At 44.4% G+C, this 20,730-nt stretch overlaps 1 protein-coding gene across 2 annotated transcripts in view; it reads left to right on the top strand.

Annotated features, from left to right (window-relative positions):
• The first annotated feature begins 43 nt into the window (after nucleotides 1-43).
• The window catches only part of sdk2a (sidekick cell adhesion molecule 2a), an 82,111-nt gene continuing 61,424 nt past the window's right edge, over nucleotides 44-20,730 (top strand). For both annotated transcript variants that reach the window (XM_071473300.1, XM_071473290.1), the window contains exon 1: nucleotides 44-302. In XM_071473300.1, coding sequence (XP_071329401.1) covers nucleotides 143-302 — 160 coding nt within the window. In that variant the 5' untranslated portion in view covers nucleotides 44-142. The remainder of the gene's footprint in view (nucleotides 303-20,730) is intronic.

Here is a 20,730-nt window from a genome sequence, read left to right as displayed (position 1 = left end):
CACCACCACCACCACCACCACCCCCTCACTCCCCCACCCCCTCAAGTCAGTCACTCACCCTCATCACCAGTGAGGAGCAGTCTGACGCACAGGACCAGTAGCAGCCAGGACTCTTCCCGGGAGTGTGTGGCCACCGAGCAACATGTTCCCAGCGTGGAGACGGGGAAGGCGCACCGGGGGTTCGGCGGTGGCGCCGCGGACCATGCTTACTTCAGCTGGACGGACTGGACGGGTCGGACAGGTGTGGGTCTCCTGTTGGATTCTGCTGTCGGCGACCTGGATCCTCAGCGCTCAGGCTCAAGGTAAGATGCGCAACTCAGGTTTTTTTTTTTTTTTTTTTCTGATTCACATAGTGTAGCTACAGTTGTTGTTGTTGTTGTTGTTGCTGTTGTTGTTGTTGCTGTTGGAGGCGATCAGAGGAGCGCACAAGAAAGTGTGTGATATGGATGTATAGAGTAGCAAATACGGTGGCAGACGAAAACTGTGCCCGGTCATGTCGCCAAACTTGGACCAGTTACAGTGCAATGCCTGACACACACTAAACAAGATTCGGTATTGTCACATTCGTCTCCTCAAACAACAGTGTGTCCAAACTGTTGTTTCAGCCTCCACCACATTCCCCACCAAAACCACACAGCTCTAAATGCTCAAGGAGCCTGTGTCTGCAAAACTCGACACGAATATTCAGGGACAAATGTTGGCTGGCTTGAATAACCCTACATTTGTGAGCAATTTAAAATGCATCAGCACATCGGATAATTATTATACTATTGTGCATCGCTCCAAAGAAGTCTGTGTTTGTGACTTTAAATCTTCTAGATATTTTTCACATTATTAGATTCATTGTTTTATAGTTTATGGTGAAATTTCTTTGAAAAAAGGCTTGGGGTTACTTCAGCACATGACCTGTAAAAAGGTTTTTTATTTTTAAATCTTTAGCGAAATCTGCATGAAGATCAGTGGCCCCTGCTGAGAAACCTCAGAATATATTGTTTCATTCACTGCCTGTATATTGAGCCCCCCCCCCCCCCTTGCCTATAGGCCACCTTAATAGCCTAGCAGAGGCAGTCATTAACTCCTATGAATATGACTATGGGGCAGTGAAGCAGGGCCATTATTCGAAAGCTGTATTACATTTGCCTAATGTCCAATACTACTCCTGCACTCTTACTTACAGGCTGTGTGAAAGTGATGTGCATGATACAGGGTGAATAAATCAAAACATGTAGTTTTTCGTTCATGTCCTGCACGGTCAGAGATGTATGGATATGTGGATGAACGTGACCTACACTAATCATGCAATTACCGTTAAATCGGTATGGCTCCTCACCTGTCATCTGTCAGTGGGTGACCTGTACCTCTTGACCATTGGGGTAGTAATGAGATATACAGTAGATGTTAGAAAGAGACAGCATGCCAGCAAGAGGAAAATCTTTCCTGTCTTCATATTTCATAATTGGAAAAACATAACCGCCAGATGTCACAAGAACTGAAGGTAAGTTGATAAAGGATGGAGTATATTGCATGGACTTGGTGGGCTATGAATTTCATGAGCAGACTTGATGTATATTCACATTAAATGGCGTTTAACCTTATACTTCAGAATTGAACCACAAGGTCATGGTTTTTATTACAGAGGGGCATGCAGAGCCACAGGAAAAAGACTCCTGTTTGTCATACAAATCCTTGAGGCATTGACTTCAGTAGGTCTCAAGGGAGAAAAAATAGGCTCGTATTAGAAGTTGATTCATATGAGAAGTGGCTCCTTTATGCACTACCCATCTTATAATCACAATGCTCAGTGCACCAAAGTGCTAAAAGCAGCATAATCCCTTTGCTTGTTTGTCTTTGAACAGGTCGCGTTGCTCTAAAGTGCTCCCAACCTTATCTGAAAAGAGTCTCAGGCGTCTCTTATTATGCAGGGCACAGGTTCTCTAGCTGTTATTACCACCCTTCTCTCCAGCTAACATGCCTGGAGTCTGTGAGGATCTGTTGAGCGCTTCTAGGCTACTTCACAGGGCTTTACCTTTCCTCCCCAAACAGACCGCTTTCTCATCCTTGCAGTTGGTATTCAGGCCCCTTGAATGTTCCCGGCTGCGCATTAGCATTGGTGAGAGATTCACCCCTCTGTCTGCCCGCTCTTTCAATTGAGAAGGACCTCCTCTATGGTGCACGATCCCTGCTCTAGGTTCTTTAGCGAGGACGCAGTTGCAGCCTTTGCACTTGGCATCCAGAGAGGTCTTGTTCTTCTGAAGATCTCATCCTCATGGGGCATCTGTGTTTGCAAATGACTGGCAGGGTGGCTGTGCCTGTGCATAAAGTTAGAGATGCTGTAGTCATTCCCTAAGAGCAAGGCTCCTCTGAGGATGCCATAAATTAGATGATACACAGGCACATGAGGCCCCCAGGGAAGCAGAGGTGGCATGTACTTGTTTTTCAGCTGGTTCCTACTGAGACTCATGCTGTGTTTAATACTCCAGGTTGCTCCATTGCACGAGAGGATACCTGATAGAGTCCATGGGGGGGAGACCTTTCTTCTGCCACAGGCTGCTCTCAGCAAGCCATTTTAAGACTCATTTAGACCCCCTCATCGAAAAAAAACCAAATGAATAGATGTGAGGTTTTGTCTTTCTTCACCTCAAGGCGGTCTCTGCATGTCCTCATCCTTCCTGAAAGCCTCTGCCACTGAAATCCATCCATTTGTCTTGTGTGCTTCTATGCGCATCTTGTTGTGTGCGTCTGTAAAAGTGTGTGCATGCTGACGCTTTTGTTCCTGTCTATTGAGCTTTAATCTAGATAGCAGCATTGACATTCTGCCAACTGGTAGCTGCTATAATTTTCTGGACGTACGTTATTATGCAGCCTGACAGCTGTCAGCCATTTCCAAATCTTTAAATCTTATGATAATCCACCATGCTTACAAAAAAGCATTTGTTTAAAACACTCTGAATCCTTGTGTGATTAAAACTCTCTGCTCTAATGCGGGCACCAGATCATAATTCATCTCCATCAGTGACACACTAACACTCACATGCGCATGCAAACACATCCACAGAATGATTAAAAAAAAAAAAAAAATCAATGTGTACAAGATTACACAACTCCATCAGGAGAAATATAATACAGTTTTAATAGAATCAAAGGCATCTTCTGGTTGCAACAAAGACAGATGACAAACTCGATCGTCTGCACCCACACATACAACACTCCATCACAAATAATAGAAGGCTTAGTCTGTTCTGCATGTAACTCCACAAAAGTAGACCCACATACTCACATTGATGCCACACTGGCCTCAGGCATCTGATTTTAGACATGATACTAAATCCCAAGCCCCTGTGTGATGAAATCATTGCGCTTTTCTAAACTTAAAGCACTTTGATCACGTCACAAGTCCCATATGGGGCATGGTAATGTGGTAGTGGGAGTGCTGTAACGTGAAACTCAGCTACCATAGCATAATTACACACAGCGCATATTTATGACATATGTATCTCCCTGTTTTGTGAAATGTACTCAATTAAACATGTTTACTACTCCAGAGAGCTAACAGATGCCTGCTGAAATTTGGACTAAATGCTTGTTTTCTTCTCAACGTGGCTCATGCCCAGAAAGACCAGCTAGTGGCTTGCACAGCCTCAGGTGAAACGCGGTGGCAGCCCGACTTCCAAATCAGACTCCTTCTGTGTCTTCAGTGCCTGACTCTCCATGTCTGGCTGGTTGGCTGCTTTTTCTCTGGCTGCCAAATGTTGTCTACACATGTTTATTCATGTTGCCACAGGATGCTTTATTCACCAAGATGGAACATATCACAGTGGAATTAGAAAAAAGAGGAGAAAAAAAAAAAAAAAAAAATTGTGCTATCTGTGCTCACTGGCAGCAACATTTTAAGTTTAATGAATGAAGGAGCCTGATGCAATTGGGAAAACATGTAATATTGAGAATGCAGGTACCTCAAACATGTTTAATGGTGAGAAATGATTATGATCTATTATACTGCTGAAGAACAATACAGCTGCTGTGCTGTCAACGTTTTTTAGCTTCAGGAGGCCTTTAATTGGCTCAGTCGAGCAGCAAAACTGAGTTTATAGTTCATAATGGAAATGTAATCAAATTAACTTGTACCACAGGGTTTTGGCATTCACCCCTTGCCCAGTAATTGCCATTTGCCCACGGGGCTGTGGTAATGGCTATTTGCATGGGGCAAAGAGTCCTGTCTCCCACCATGTCTCTGTCATGCTGCCATATTAGGGTAGCTGACTATACAGGACTTTTGCTCTGATTTTATTTATTTATTTTTTTCACTGTGCTACTGTTCAGTACTTACTTTTAATGACTAAAATGTGAGTGTGTGGTGTGAGTTAGTAGCTAAAGCAGGCACATAATAACCTGGGTTGTCTTTTAATGATAGGCTTGAGAATACAAGGTGTGATGCAACCTGTGGGGTAAGGCAAAGTCTTTACTCCACAAAGTCCTGGTCTGCAGACTGATTTCCTTTACCCACACACAGCCCCCCTTTGTCTTACTGGATGAAAAATACAGTTTGGGAATGGTATAGGCCACTCAAATGAGATTTTTCAATAATAGTAGCATTGACTGAGGAGGCAAGTCTTTCTGTTGGGGCCAATTTTAATCATGTAGCTGAGAGTGGTTTTGTTTCCATGTCTCCTTGTTTACTGATGAGACTAAGGGGAGAAACGCTGCAGGGGGAAGCAGACAAATTCTTCACATATTAATTCTCCTGGCTAAAAGTCTAATCAATCTGACACAGGACCGGGAGGCACCTCGTCAACTACCAAGAACAAAAAGAAATGTCTCAGAACAGGCTCTGCGCTGGGACTGAAATTGAAAGAGGGAATGACCTTGAATAGGGAGGGCTATGCGAAGTGGCGGCATTTGTTTAATTTGTCTAATATCATTTTGACAAGGAAGCAAAAGATGTTGCTCAAGCTGCTCCATCAAAGTATCATTCTAAGGAGCTATTTGAAAGGCCCTCAAAATGGTGTCATTACTTTCATCCAGGGAAAAGAGGCATTGTACTCAGGCAGTATTCTTGGACCATACATCTGTCTTCAAGCCCCCAAGCTGTTCCATGTAAACATTTAAACAACACAAAGGCAACTCACCGAAAACTGTGGTGAGGAACAATGCTTTTTACAGCATAATGTGTGCACTGAATCTCTGCTCTCATTCAGCTCTCCCCTCCTGGGGACTGGTGAGTGTATTCTTGTGTTGTGAATAAATGGCAGAAGAGGCAAAGAAACAGAGAAATGGAGGAGACACTGTGGTGGAGGTGGGGGTGGAGGGGCCATGTTTTTCCTCCCTCTCTTAGTAAAAACAACTGGTGGTATCAATCCATTTTCCTTTGTACCTTCACATGAATGAATTCACATCTTGATGTTCAGCTCCACTCTTGTGCAGACCTCAAACTAACATCACAACACTTGGTTATGTTGCCCTATGACTGGTGGTGAAAAGTAACTAAGTACATTTACTCAAAGTACTGTGTTTAGGTACGGTTTTGAGGTACTTGTGCTATATGTAAGTATTCCCATTGTGTGGTACTTAATCCTTCAACTCCACGACATTTTTCTGTCAACTTTAGTTACTAGTTACTTTTAAGATGAAGATTTGACACAATGGAAAATATGACAAGCCTTCAAAATACAACATAGTTAAAGATTAAACCAGTGGTTTCTGACCTTTTTGGCATCTGACATTTTACAAAAAGCAGTGTGTAGACGGGGTCCCATTTCAGATGTCGATGAGTTGTTAACAGCTTCATCTAATAGTGGTTTTCCACTCTAAACCTCTCACATGGTTTCATTTCAATAAATGTTCATTTGATCCAATATCTCACCAAAAGAATCAAAGATCAGAGAAAAAAAGATTTGTGTATCTGAACCTCTCCCATTAATCATCTCATGACCCCTCAGATTTATCTGGTGTCCCTGTGTATAAAACTGTATATCACATAGCTCTACAGCAGCTACAACAGGACCATGCTGCTTACAAACAGATGCTTCAGCATTAATAATCTAATGATGTCATATATAATAACAAAATAACATATCGGTCAGAGGGACCAAACCAGTACTTTAATACTTAGACTGGATTTTGTTGCTAATACTTATGTATTTTCACTTATGTAGGATTTTTCATGCAGGGCTTTCCCTTGTAACAGAGTGTTTTTACATCACTGTATTGGTACCTCCACCGGCAGCAAGATTCCCTGCAGTAAGTGATGGTGTGGATAGACACGCCAAAATTGCTGTTTCAGGAAATGCAAAAGTCCGGGCAACATATGGACGTGAAGAGGACTTTTTTTCTTGTTTCCACCTCTTCTCTGCCTGCATGTTTGACTGTCAAAGCTGCATCTTCCAGCTGGTATTGCCAACCTACACCTTGCTGTTTGAAGAGAGCATTTTTTCGTATAAGCACCGTGCATGGAAGTGGAGTCAAGGGTCAGCAGGTTGGCAGGGTTGGCTGAACAGAGAGACCGCTTCAGTCTGTGGCATACTTCCTATCCACGGACAGGGTCTTGTCTGGAAAGAAGGAGCCTCCATGCTCTCCATCTGCAGGGCTGAGTTTTCTGCTCTGCTCAGGCTGTGCTTGGCAGCAGGCCTACCAGTCCCACTAGGGGGCCTGGCGAAGTGCCTCTAGCTGCATCTCCATGCCTTGTGCTCACTATTGATTAGGGCCAGAGCTGACTCTCATTCCCCATTGTCTCGCTCTTGGCCACATGGGAACCCATATCATGTTTGACATCGGTTTTTATTTCCCCATACCTGCCTTCTTCTTCCTACCCAGGATAGGAAGAGCTCAACATCAGGCCCTCCCCACTCCTGTCACATTTTGACATCACTCCACCTTCACTGTAAACACACAGCTTGCAAGTGAGATACCAAGGGATGTCAGTGTGGATGGTAAAGCATGGAACATGCAAAGGCATCAGCAGTGATAAATCTGAAGAAATTCCTACCTATAATCTCATCCTGCGGCACCTTTGTGTTTATTGATAAGCAATTCCTGCCTGGCAGAGTGGAGTTGGTTGTCACTGCAGCATGGCACCACTTTAATGTACACATATCATTGATCACTACCCTTGCCGCTAACATCAGCAGAGTGTCAACTAAGAAGTCTGATGATCATGATGGGAGCTGACATCAGAACTGTGGGCTTTGGCTCTATGGCTCATGTCACATCTGGATTCCCTTTTCCTGGCCCCTCAGCATCAGCCATGAAAGTGCTTCAGGTGCGAGACTGAAAGCATATGGCGAAATTCAACACTGGGTGAAAGCCCAGATAAAGCCTTTGTCCAACACTGAACGAAAGGCTGCTTTCCTCACCTAAGGCAAATAACATGTAGAGGGATATGCACGGACTTAAAAAAAACTATCTAACAGAATTTGAAGTGGCGACATATTTGACCATAATGTCCTGGATCATTACATTTTCATTTGTTGCTAAGGAAATAATGGACTAGTAGGATTTGAATTCCTATCAGTGAAATGTACACAATGCACAAAGGCTCCAGTAAGATACGAGTGGTCTAAAAGATTTGCTGTTTGAATGATACAAATTGTGTAAGCATACTGTACATACAAATATCGATACAGCCTCGCAGCTCCTATTGAAATCAAGAAATTGAGAAAGTTGCAGTATTCACTCTGCTTCCACATGCTTACAGGATTAATAGGTACAAGGCCATGGAGAGCCAGTGTTTGACAATGAAGCATGAATCCGCCAATACGCAAATCGAGTGTGCCATGTGTATCTGTCCGGAATGATTTAGGATCAGTTTGGGAGAGCTCCTCAGAGGTTAAGCGGGAAGTCTGTGGTGCATTGCACCTCTGAAAGCAACCAATACTGACAGGGATAAAAGAGATCCTGTGCAGATGCATTTGCCTATTTATTTTAATTTCAAAGGCAGCTTGAAAGAGGAATCCAATAAAAGTGCCTTTATTGCTCTAATGTATGTTAGCAGATGCACAAACATGCACACGGAAAGTGTGCATGTACACTTATGCGCAAACACATTTTCTTCCTCTAACACATGCATCCACACACGTGCATGCAGATTGTTTCATTATCTCTAAATGGCGCTTTCTCAAAAGACCAAACCAGTGTTTGAATGCTGTTCTCGGCACAACTAATGAAAGTGGGGCACAGCCGTGGTGTCTCGTGTGAATAGACAAAATCAGAATCAGCTTTTTTCTTTTTTTTTTTTTTTTTTTCCAGTGTGAAGCGTCATGTTCGGCTGGTCCTCTGTGCAAAATACTTTCCAATTGAACCTGTCTCCCTGCCACGGTGCGCTCTCTGCCAACTGCAATGAGGTGGCAGAGTGAGGGGACCAGACAGAGAAATGAACATATCTATGGACGTTGTGAGGAGGCAATGGGTGGGGGGTGAGGGGGGCTGAGGGGGAGAGGTGGGTGGATGGGTGGGTGGGTGGGTGGGGGTGCTGGGTGGGGTATTGATGAAGGAAATAAAGGAGAGCGCTGCATCAGTGGGGTAGAGATTGCTGTAGTATACAGTAGCACAAATCCTAAATTCTGTGCAGATCCGACGGTAGCTAGGAAACAGCTGACAGTAAAATGGGGGGGGATCAAAGGGATTAGTGTGCCCAGTTTGAGCCCAAATAGTAACCCTTCCACTTCTCCCACTGCCAGCCTTTTTATACACTCACCCCTGTATTTCAGCAGCGTGCTTGGCCTGTTAGACACAACTCATCTCTGGCTATCCTCCCATGAGTGTAATTGTTTAATTTGGAATCACCCTTCTACACACTCCTCAGCTCTTACATTCTCTCACAGATAAGCAATATGCAGAGAAACGGTCACAGTTTCAATTTTAGAAGAGATGTAGGCTGAGTGGAGAGAGACACCCACTTCAACACATTCACTCACACACACACACACACACGCACGCACACACACTCACGGGCCATCCACAAAAACACAAATGCCTACACACAAATAATCCAGACACAACAAAGACGTTGCATCTGATGGAAGAGGATGCACATGTCAGACGCGATCAGCGCTGCCGTTTGTGATCTGAGTGAGATTTCCTGTCAGTGGGGCTTGAGACACAGCCTGTTTAATTCTGCAGGGGACTGCCATGTCCCAAATGCCTTGGTCACTGTCTCTTCTTGTTTCAGAGCCAGAGAGACGTACCTAAACAAACCAGCCCAAGCGTCCCCTGTTGGAAACATGTATTGTGCTGCACCAGGAGGACTTCTGACAATGCTGGCCCCTGCGTGGCCACAGTGGAGATGCAGCGGACATATGAACACACTCTAGGCTGGCACAGAGCTTTACCCAAGAGAGTAAAGCCAAATCGGATCTACATCACATGTGACGTACATATGATGGTTCAAAACTGATTTGTGATGCCTGACTTAAGCGAGCAACAAAGGCAGGGTTTGGCTGTTGTTCCCCTATGTGAGCAGATTCTGCATTCGGGCACATGACGGCTGCAGCTGCTGTTGCTGTTGCAAAGGCCTCGGGCTAAATTTCAGTGTCATTGTCCTCAAAAGCTTTCACAAATTGCTGGTCAAGCTATTTTAATTTGCAATCGGGGGTGGGGGGGGGGGGTTCAAAGAGTAATTTCCCAGTTCTGTGAAAGGAAATGTTTGAGCACATATCTTATTGTAGCAATGCTGGTCATGTTCTTTGCCTGTGGGGACAGCAGAAATGGGAGAGTCAGTGGGATTATATCAGTTTAATGAAGTTGCACTGGCTGATGTTTAATTTCGTGAAATTCAATTAAAAAGCTTTATTTCCATTTCTGTAATCACTCAAGGGGTCGCCATCATTAGATTATAGAGAAGGAATAGTGAGAATAAATCACCAGTCAGGAGTGTGTTCTTTGAGTGCTTGTTATGCTGATCCGCTAATGTCTTTCGAATGTGTTGTGACTGTATAACAAGAGAAAACTTAACTGTGGGTGATGTGAGGGAGAAGAGGGCAATGAGGACACGGCTGGGTTCATGAGGTGCGCAGACACAGGAGGAATTATAGCTGTTAGGTGTGGACAACAGATACAATCACGTCAGCACAGCAACTACTTTTCCTCTGTTATTTTCCCCCGATGCTAAGATTTTATTGTTGAAGCTGCTGTTATTGCCATGCAGGTATGGTAAATTGGACATAACAGCCTTTTTTCCCTCCCTGCATTAGTGAAGAATAGTGAACAGAGCAGCGACAGAGAGAACATGTACCCTAGCAGCTTTCTTACAAACACACACTGCAGAGCTGACATATGCAAACTCAAAGGGTGGCGGTGTTTAAAAGCTTTAATCACACCACTGCTCGGAGCCCAATGTGGCGTTGCACTCTGCATCATTGAAAGCTTGTTTTATTAATGTTGTCCAGAGTGAAGTACGGTGGCTTAGGGGGGTTGATGGGAGGGAGGGGGAAAGGAGAGTTGTGTGTGTGCATGTGTGTGTGTTGGGGGGGGTGCATTGTGCTCTTGATTTAAAGTGGGGTGGAGCAGAAACAATGGCCATGAAAAAAACATAGCAAGGCTGTGAGAAGCAGCCCACTTCCATTACTTGAGAAGGCACGGTGCCCAAAATGGTGCATGACAAAGTGGTTGCGCGGTATGGAGAGAAACATTCACATATGACGGGTCTTATTCTGTCTTAATATGTCAAAATGTACAGTGATGTAAATCGTCACAGAGGAGTTTTTTTTTTTTTTGCCAGGATATCACTCATAGAGAGAAACTTGACTCTTGCGCTCCGGTCGATTCTGCAGAATTAGTTCATCATGCGCTTTATGTGACACGTACAAACCAATCAAGGCAAAGTGTGCTGTCTCTGAGCGAGCGGGTGAAGTTAAATCTCGTGTGAGCCTGATGCCTAATTGCTCTCATTAGCAGCCGACGTTCACACCAGTTATTCTGCGCAATTAACCGGCTGCCACCAAGATGTTATGAGGCAGAATATTGCGGTGGGTCAAGGGAAAAAAAAAAAAGAAAAAAGGGTGTAATTAATTCTCACTTAAATTAATGATTTCATATTTCAAAGGCTGGTACAATGGCATTTTTGTTGAGATTCCCCAAGGGGAAGCTGCTGATGAGTGTTTTTTTGTGTGTGTGTGTTGTGGAAATGAGGACGTACGCACTGTTGATGGAAATCAGGAGCCATTGTTGTTTGACAGTAGGCACCTTTGCAGTGATTGCCCGTGTTATTAATTTGTGAGATGAGAGGAGGCAGGCTCCTCCAGCCTCTGATGGTTACGCACCGCATTAAAGAACTGCTGCTATGAATGACACTCAGGGCTAATGAATATGAATACATTTATAAAAATAGGCACGGGCTCTCCTCTCAGTGCAGATTGGGAGTGACAGTCACATTGGCTGGGCATGGTTGATGAGAGAGGGAACCGCTGCCCCTGGAGATGGAAGATGTTGCAGGGATCAGACAAACAACACACACACATATACACACACACGCACACACGCACACAGAGATGAATGCCCTGGCATGATGACATTCAAAAAGGCTCCAGCATTTAAGACTGACAATCTTGTCATCTTGTGATACTATTTACTAACTGGAAACAAACAATCAGATTTATCAAAGTGTGTGTCTACCTCACTGTTATGTCCCTGAAATAATAATTATCCCAGTATCCATCACAGCTAATTGCTCCATTTGTGCATGATATCACAGCGAACAGATCATTTATTATAATGTGTGAAATATTGAGCAGGTGGGTGGCTTGAAAGAGGATTTCTCATACTTTTGGGAACACACAGGTGACATATTGTTGGCTAATGATTTATGCTGCACAAACAATACATTTGCATTGCCTGTCAACTGAGTTATAGACTGTTTCCTGTGGAAATAAAGTGCAGAAATTTATTGTCATTAATGTACAATTCATTACTTTCAGAGTTTGGGGACATGACGATATGTCAGTTTATTCCTTTGTAGTTTGGCATTTAAGCACACCAGTCATTACATGGCCATTAATAATAAACCAATGATAAATGAAAGGCATTGGTTCATATTGTGTCCAGGAGGAATGCTTTTATTTCTATAGTTTTTTTTTTGTTTTTTTTTGTTTTTGCACCTGTTTGAAAGCAGTAGCAGAAATATGCAGTGTGATTTTTTTTTTGAAACCATTTTCTGAGTAATCTATCACATGTGCAGTGCATCACCCACAAGCTTCTTTCATTTTTCTGTTTATCAACATCAAAAAGCATGACCTCAGAAAAACCCACAGTCACGCCATCCCACAGCGATCAGAGAAATTTTAGTATCACTCGGTGTGTTCTGTCTTTTTAAACAGATGAGAGATGCACCAAACAAGAATATGCAAATGTGTTCATCTGTTTCCCCTCGCTAGGCGACAATTTTAATTGATTAATTGAAGATGTTTATGTGATTGGTTGCGGCCTAATAATCCACGATGTTATTTGTCAGGCTGTTCGGTTTAGGCGCTACAGTGTGACTGTTTCCATCTCCGCTTACATATTTTCCTGGAAAGTTAATGTCCTTATTTTTCCAAGTTTGAAGCACAGGCAGAACTGATCCCTCAAAGATTTGTGAAGGACTTTGATTGAGATAAGTGGGATACTCATTGGCTCTGACAGACGTAACCTTGAGTGAATGTTCTCTGGCAGCCACTTGAGGAGCATGGCAGACTGTGAATGCCGGACACTGGGCATGACTGACACCATGGTGCTAACCTTGAGCCAGGTTCCTGTAGAGCAGCGGCTCGGTATTTAAGGCCTAGAGAGAAAACTCATTGAGCGGCTGACTTAACTGGGTTAGACTGCACCCATGGATGTGAGCCATCAAACTGAACTAATTAACAGCAGAAACAACCTTGAAAGCTGCAGACAACAGTGTGTTAGCAGCAGCAGCCCCCCCCCCCCAAAAAAAAAAAAAAATAAAACAAAACATATCCACACACACACACACTTACACACACACACACACACACCATTTTCTGGTGTTTGTGCTATGTGCTATGCTGCTCAATTCATTTATTCTGCACTTGAACAACAGTTACTTTATAATCTTTTCTCACCAGCTGAAATTAGGTTAGAAGTACCTTCCCATCAAACTGCTCTGTTGAAAACTGGAGAGGCATAAAAGACAGATAAAAGCAATACATGTTGCCCCTGAAAAAAAAACAAAAAAAAAAAACAAAAAAAAACATGTTGTTTTGAAGGGTTGGAGACACAAGGAGAGGGAGGGAGAGAGCAGATACAAGAGCAATTTCAGGAAAATGCTTTCTAGGATGCTCATGAAGACACTGCTTATTGGCTGTTTTATTTATTTGTTTGTTTTTTTTAATTTGCATGTAGGCACGTCTGTGTTGTAAGTTCATGGCCTTTCCCTGTAAAGTGAAGGTCTGTGCTTTTGACTTATGTTCGTATGAATCAAAAACAGGGGGAAAAAAAGATTTACTCAAAGGGGAGACTCATCAAATTCTGTCAGATTTGAACTCTCATACCACTGAGCCCCGGGGATTCTGTTTGATTTCCTCCTGATTCAGCAAGGCTGCCATTTTCTTCTGAGGGTAGTTTGGCGTGAGCTGCTGCTGGGGGGGTCAGGGGCCAATTCAACGTTATTGAATAATAAATAAATAGAAATGTGTTCCGGCTGAAGCTGATCCCTGTTGTTTCTTCTCCTCTCACTTCCCTGGGCAGACAGACAGCAGCTGGGCCCTTGCATTTGCTGTAATGGCCTGTATATATGCAGGGTTTCATATTTCAATCACCGACACCGGCAGCAGAAATAGGTGGTTTAAGATGAAGTTCAAATTGGAAAGTGGCTGTCGTGTCTGCATGAGGAAACACATTTGAATCCCAGTGGAAAGGGTGCCTGGCTGCTGCATCTGGAACGCAGACTGACAAGTCCTTAGGAGGGGAGTTAAACTTAGAGCCACAAGTGCTCCTGAGCCTTTCAAGCCTGAGCCAAATGATTTTACAGCAGAGGTCGCACCAGGGACATGAGATTTGAGGAAGTATTTCATAATAGCCTCGTAATCAGCGATTCATCACTGGAAATATTAATGAGCCATAAATGATGTATTGGACTCTGATGAGGTAGATCTACAATCACATCGTTAAATGTCACAGGGATGTTCATTCATGGTAATAAGGTATTTGTGATAATTAATGTTTCGTGTTATTTGCCTATAAAGTCTGTAAGGGAAATGACGTGCCAGTGTACATTCATTTGATTGTTATACTGGTGCCAGTAGGGCGTTGAAAATGAGTTCAAGAGTTCCACCTTCATTTCTTGCTGTCACTTCTGTTACTCGCAGTCTCTTCTCTCTGCTACATTAACTGAATATTCATTATGTGGCTAATAGTGGTGCCTTTGAAGAGGAATGATCATATTTAATTTTCTTGCCTGAGAAGGAAGGAGTCAGGGAGGAGAGCATGTAGGAGAGGAGTGTACGGGGAAGATAAAGGGGCAGGGAGTGAGAGAATTAGATGAAGCGATGAATGGAGCGGCGCAGGGGCATGGAGTTTATGGACAGGCACGGGTAGGTGGGGGACGAGGGAGGGGCGGGTGAGTCTCCAGATTACAATATGATTATATCAGTCTATCTGCCTGATAACATTGATTGACCTGCACCTGTGTCTCCACAATTCCGCCATCTCTCAATGCCAGTGCAGTGCATGAGGGCACATGCCTGCCTCCCCCCTCCAACACACACACACACACATTGTGCTTTTTCTGTTTCGAAGAAGACAGTCTTTCTTTCTACTTTTTTCCCCTTACTCTTGGCAAGAGGGGATCAGATTATGAGAAAAAAAGAAAAAAAAACTCCAACCATTGGCCGTGGCGGTATTTCTTCACTCCAGCAGCTGCAGTGCCTGGCTGCATTTATCGCTTTATCGATTACCATCACAAGGCAGTAATTTGCCGGGACTTGCAGGGACATGATTAAAGATCCGCAAGCGATGCATTGTGGCTTGAGTTGGTGCCGGGGTGTCATGTTGATGAACATGCGCTGACACGCATACACACATACAGACAGACACTAACAGACTGGTAAGCAGGGAGTGCTCAAGGGAATGGGAGGGCGAGGAGTGCATTGCTGTCATAGTCATCAATGGCTTTAAATCTCCCGAGCTAACCTTTTAATGCTCTCAGATCCTTATGGCTGGCTGGATAATTGATTGTGTTTGGTCTAATGGGATTAAGAGGCAGTAGTGGCCTTGGGCTGGACACAGTGGCAGTGGTGGCAGCAATGGTAGTAGATTGGAAAGATGGAGAGGTGGATAGAAGCATAGAGTGAATGGAGCGTGGATTGAACTGAGACGGACGTGCGTGTCTATGCGTGCGTGAGAATGAGAGAGTGAGACAGAGAGAGTGAGACACGGTGGCAGGGACAGAGACAAGCAGCAGATTTGGAAAAGACTAAAAGGGGAGAGGATAAAAACGGTGTGGATAGATAGCTGCAGGTCTGCTTCTCAGTCCATCCCTAATTAGCTGTATGAGAAAACCAGGGAGCTGATGGTATCCCCAAGTGAAAAGCTTGTTAGCGTAAGAGATGCTATCTGCTGGCTATTGGTTTTGGCTGTGTTTTTGCTCTCTGGGTGAGTCACTGGGTCTGCGGTGTGCAGCGAGATGAAAGCGGCGGGAAAATGAGAGCCAAGGTGGTGAGGCCCATCCCCCCTCCTATCACCAGGGATAAAGCCTGTCCCATCCTAACTTATCAACAGCCGCTGTGCTTGAGCTTCATCCCTAACACCAGAGCTTGTTTGAATGTGTCAGTCTGCTAGCCCCCCTTTCTTCTCTGAATTATTTTTAACTTCCCTCCACACTTGGGATGAGATAAAAGCAGAAGTTTGTGTGGGAGAGTAGAGAGGGATGAGGCTGCGGTTAGTAAAATTTCGCTGGAGTTTTCACCTAGTCTCTTTTTTGCGGCGCATGGCTCTATCATGATGCGTACAGAGCTGTCATCACTAGTGCCAGTTTTTTTGTTTTTTTTTAGTTTTTACGTCTACACCCTCTCTAACACCATCACCTCCCTCTCCATTTATGTTGCATACAACCAGGCAGAGCCTCATAGTATGAGGGTTAACAGGGTCTGTCATCGCTGGATTGCTGCCTCTATTCATATGTCCAGCCAGCCAGATCATACCACAGATCCAGGTTTTGTCTCTGGTGAATAGAGAGCCTGCTGCAGCCCACCGGCCTTTTATACTGGGCCACGTTTTCACTTGGGCTCAAAATATGCCAGGTCAGGATAACTGTTGCCATTTTGGTGGGCGAGCAGACGGCATTCTGCCAGCTTCCTGTGGCGAGAGTAGTGAAGCTGAAAAGTGTTATCGTGAGTATGCGCCTGTGTATGCATCGGTGGCAGTACAAGTGTCTGTGAATGAGAGACAGAAGAGAAAGCACAGCAGAGACAAGAGAAAACGGCTGATGATAAATCTGATGTGTAAAGAGTAGGCTGTGTGTGTCTGCTTATGCTCTGGTGGGAATATGAGAAAGTATGGGGGACTGCACAGCACATGAAAAATCATCCTGTGTTTGCGAGTTAGAGAAAATGTGTCACTCTGACCTGGCTGTCTGCCTATTCTTGTCGAGGAGACGACAGGTGAGGGGTTGCTATGGTTACCTGGAGTAGGGGTAGGGTTGGAATGAGTGTTTTTGTGTGGCGGCTTCAGCAATTTCACATTTATAACTTTTTTTACGCCTCACATGTTCCAGTTTTGTTTAGGTGATGGGTGATATTGTAGTGCCATATGGGTGCAGCAGGTGTTACTAGTAGCTGAGTGCCAGCCTGCGCACATAGTGGGTGTTAGAAAGAGCTATCAGTCAGCCCCTTTCTCGCTCCATAGAGACTTCCCAGAGAGCTGTGTCGTCCCTACAAGGGCCAGATGCTGCCTTGGTTTGCTCTGCTGCCCTCTTTCCTCTCTTCCCTCGTTCCCAGGCCCACATCAAACACACGCAGCCCATTTCCCCCACAGCTCTAAATCTCTTTAATTCCATCATCTGTTGCCCATTGAGGGCAGCAATTTAGTCTTTACGCAGCATTTTAGTGTGCCATTAAAAATTCTGTGAGGTTGGTGGCCAGGCCCTGTAGCGGAGAGGTGGCCAGTCTTCAATCTGTGTCTCTGTGTCTAACCTCTGCATCGCTGTCCCCTGAGACACATCCAACCATAAAGATAGTGTTTGAACAGCTCGGTCTGAGCACATAGAGAATACATTACGTGTCCCCTCCACGCCAGGCTCAACCACTCCATCATGCTGAACGTCTACATCATTCATATATTGTGATAACCGCGGAGGCCACATTATGGTGTAGTAAAGCGCTGCCTGAGCAGCTATCAAGCAGATATTTTTCTTTTTTTTCTTCTGCATTTAACAAGTTTATACATGTAGAAGTTAGTCACTTCAGTATCTGGCAATCGTACGAGTGGAACTTAAGCAACGTCTGGAGTGGAAGGTTATAAGTGCTGCTGCATGCATTTTATAGACACTAGTTTTATGTAATTTCCAGCAATTTTCACCACTACTTTTACAGTGATTGGAAACTGGCTGTGCTCGGTTAATGACTTCCCTATCTCCCAGATGGAGAGCAACACCCACACTCAAAACAATGACAGAACAATGACTTGCAAAATAATTCTTTCTCGCAGAATGATACCAGTATGAATTGTTTACATCATTACGGCAACAGCACTCTAGACTAATCCGAAGCTGCTCAAGCCTCATAAGCAAGTGGTTTGTGCCTTGTATTGAGTCAGGGGTCTCCTGAGGTTGGGCTTCACTGTTTCTCTCCTGCTAATGGGGGGTGGGATGAACCGGTGTTGGACCACTGCCACTCTGGCCAGCCGTTCTACTACTCTATGGTGAGAGAGAGAGGCTATGTCCTTAGAAGACCTGACACTGGCACTAAGAGTGATTGGCCTGTCTTAATCAGTGGAGTGCCTTTCAGCAGCAGGGAGTCCCTGTGCTTGGTGGAGACCTGACCCGTCCTGCTGCCCTGCTGCCCTGCTGCCATGCTGCCCTGCTCTCCTTCTGACTCCTATCTTACCAATTTCTTCTCAGTAAACTTCAACCACTATAAATACCTAAAGAGACACATATAATAAAAAAAAATCAGTTCAATTAAAACTTTATTGTCATATGTAGAGGAAACAGTCTATCTAAATTCTTAATCTGAGAAACCTTCCAGCAACATCAGATATCATTAAATACTGCAGGAAAGGACACTGGACATAAATCACAGGAAAACGACAAAATTGCAAGAAACAAAAAAATGTTGCAGTGTAAACATGAGACATCTAAACATGAAGAGTCTGTACAAATGAAATGAAACATTGTGCAAAGACTGCAGAGGTAGGTTGTCAATGGTGGTTCATATCTGTGTGTGTGTGTGTGTGTGGGCAGGGTTGGGTGAACTGTTACACGCCTGTAGCTTCTTCTTGATTGCAGGAGTGTGAATAGGTTATGTTGTGGGTAGCTACTGTCCTTCATGATGTTGCGGCCCCTCCTGATGACCCCGGTCTAGTAGATGTTCTCCCGCACTGGTAAGGCTATTCCAGTGACCACCTAAAGAAATAATAGTAGAGATTTTATTTTTTTAATTTAAGACTTCATACAAGTAGAACATTTTATACCCCCAAAAGAATTGCCCTTTCTTTTCTAATGTCAGTTTTGAAACTATAAAAGCCCTCTGGAGATCTTACATAGCCATAGTATTATACCGTGGTCTTATCTGGACTTGGACTTGGCTTCATGGCGGAGTCACAGTGACCAAATGAGGGATCAGTGTCAAGAGGCAACACAACCCAGGCACACACAGTGAGTCATAGCACATAGACCAGCACCATCATCAAATATAAAATGTACCATTGCTTTTTCTTTAACACTGTGAGAATCAGTCCCTCTTGGTCTGTGTGTACATTTAAACAGCTTTTTTTTTTTTAGAAAAAGGCTTATCACGCTGCATTTGCCAAGATAGATGCAGAATGTCCTATATCACATAGCATTGTAATCCTCAAAGTCTTAACACAACAGAGAACATGTTTATTGTTGAGAAAAGAGAACCTCCATTCATCTGTTTGATGAGATTATTATCAGTAAATATTTCCTGTCTACCTATTTACTGTGGTATCTCACTGGCAGCGGCATGTGCCCATCTGCGAGTGTTTTTCACCCAGTATCTCACAGACAAAGATAAACAGTAGTGTTGTTTGCTGGTGAGCTGATGTCAACACCAGTGATGTCACTGATACCCATTGTAACAAACAAAACCACGAAACAATGATACAGGATTAGCTGCCCTGCGCTCAGGGACAGCCCAAGGGTAGCAGAGAGATACGGGCCCGTGTAGCGCTTTGGTTTAGCGCATCTTGCTGACAGATGTCTGTCCACATGTCAGCCAGTGCAATAAACCTAATCCAAGGCTGCATGGCACCTCATATATGCAGCAGCAGTGACAGTAAGGAGAGCGACAACGTGTGCCCCCGCCCTCTCTCACTCTGGAAATGCTAGGTGCAGGATTATTCCTGGTGTGGCAGATCATCCGCGGCCCCTCTCACCCACCCAGTCAGCCTCAGAGGTGGATTACAGGCCTGGTAATCTGACCGTGTGTGGTGACACATGTCAACCATGGGATGTCTAGGGAGAGGAGTCAGGGTGAAATAGAAATGGCTGGGTAATCCAGGCTATACATCCCCAGAGTCTTTCACTTCAACCCCCCCTCCCCTCAAGCCACACAGAAATACTAACGTCCGCACACACATGTATGTAGGCATGTGCACGCAGACATTCCTGTACATGGGCCCGTGGGCTTCCTTGACATTACCTCCCCTGACATTACCTCCTCAGCACAAGCCCAGCCTGGGATTCCTGTCACATCCTTCCATGGGCAAGACTCACATTTTCATTACAGCGGAGCCAGTGGCTCTGCACAACCTTTTTCTCCTCCCTTCCTCTCCTCTTCTCCTCTTCATCACTGTGTCAATCATCACAATGCTGTCACTTTGGATCTGTCTCTGAACTAAGCTGTCTCAGAGCTAAGATCCAGAGACACTTGAGAGACCGAGGCAGACTACTCACCCAGACGCTTCTCTCTTGAAGTTGTACCAGCGTTTCACTTCTTTCTGCCTCTCAACACTTCCCTAAGTTTTTTTTTTCCAGATTTTTTTTTCTCCCCTTTTTCTTTTTAGACTGATCTAATTTGCAATATTTCCACATATTAGATGAAGCCTGTACATGCGGAACAGAGTACACATGGCCAGGGAATTGAGAAGTGCAAATAATTCCCTCATGTGGAAAGGCTGCAATTAACTGGGGATGTCAGCCTTTGTAAAATATAATTGAGTTCAGGACGAAATGAACGTCTCTAATCCGGCCGACAGAGCACTGTCAATCAGCGTTCCTTGCATCCCCAAAACCAACTGTCATGCTTGTTTATGTCTGTCTCTTGCTGAATTTCTGGACACTAATGCTCTGGCAGCTGCCTCTCTTTAATGCGTGGGTGACTGGGTGACTTTGTGCATGCCCGGTGGGAGCAGGATGCTGTAGTTTAGGGAGAGACTGGACATCTGTTTTCACTGGTCGGGCTGGAGATAACATTGTGCGCTCAGGCATGGTGTCAAACACCTGTGTGATTGAGGAAACATTTTCTCTGTTACTGAGCATAAATCGCCTCTTGTGACGTGTGGAACGATATCAACAGGGAATGCAGCTATTAGCATAGCATGGCTTCACCTCAATTCTAAGGGTCA

Source organism: Trachinotus anak, unplaced genomic scaffold (assembly GCF_046630095.1).
Source record: "Trachinotus anak isolate AG129_WGS33_773 ecotype Australia unplaced genomic scaffold, CSIRO_AGI_Tana_v1 ptg000003l, whole genome shotgun sequence".
NCBI lineage: Eukaryota > Metazoa > Chordata > Actinopteri > Carangiformes > Carangidae > Trachinotus > Trachinotus anak.
Note: the sequence above shows the minus strand (reverse complement) of the source record. Positions and strands in the feature narration are given on the sequence as shown.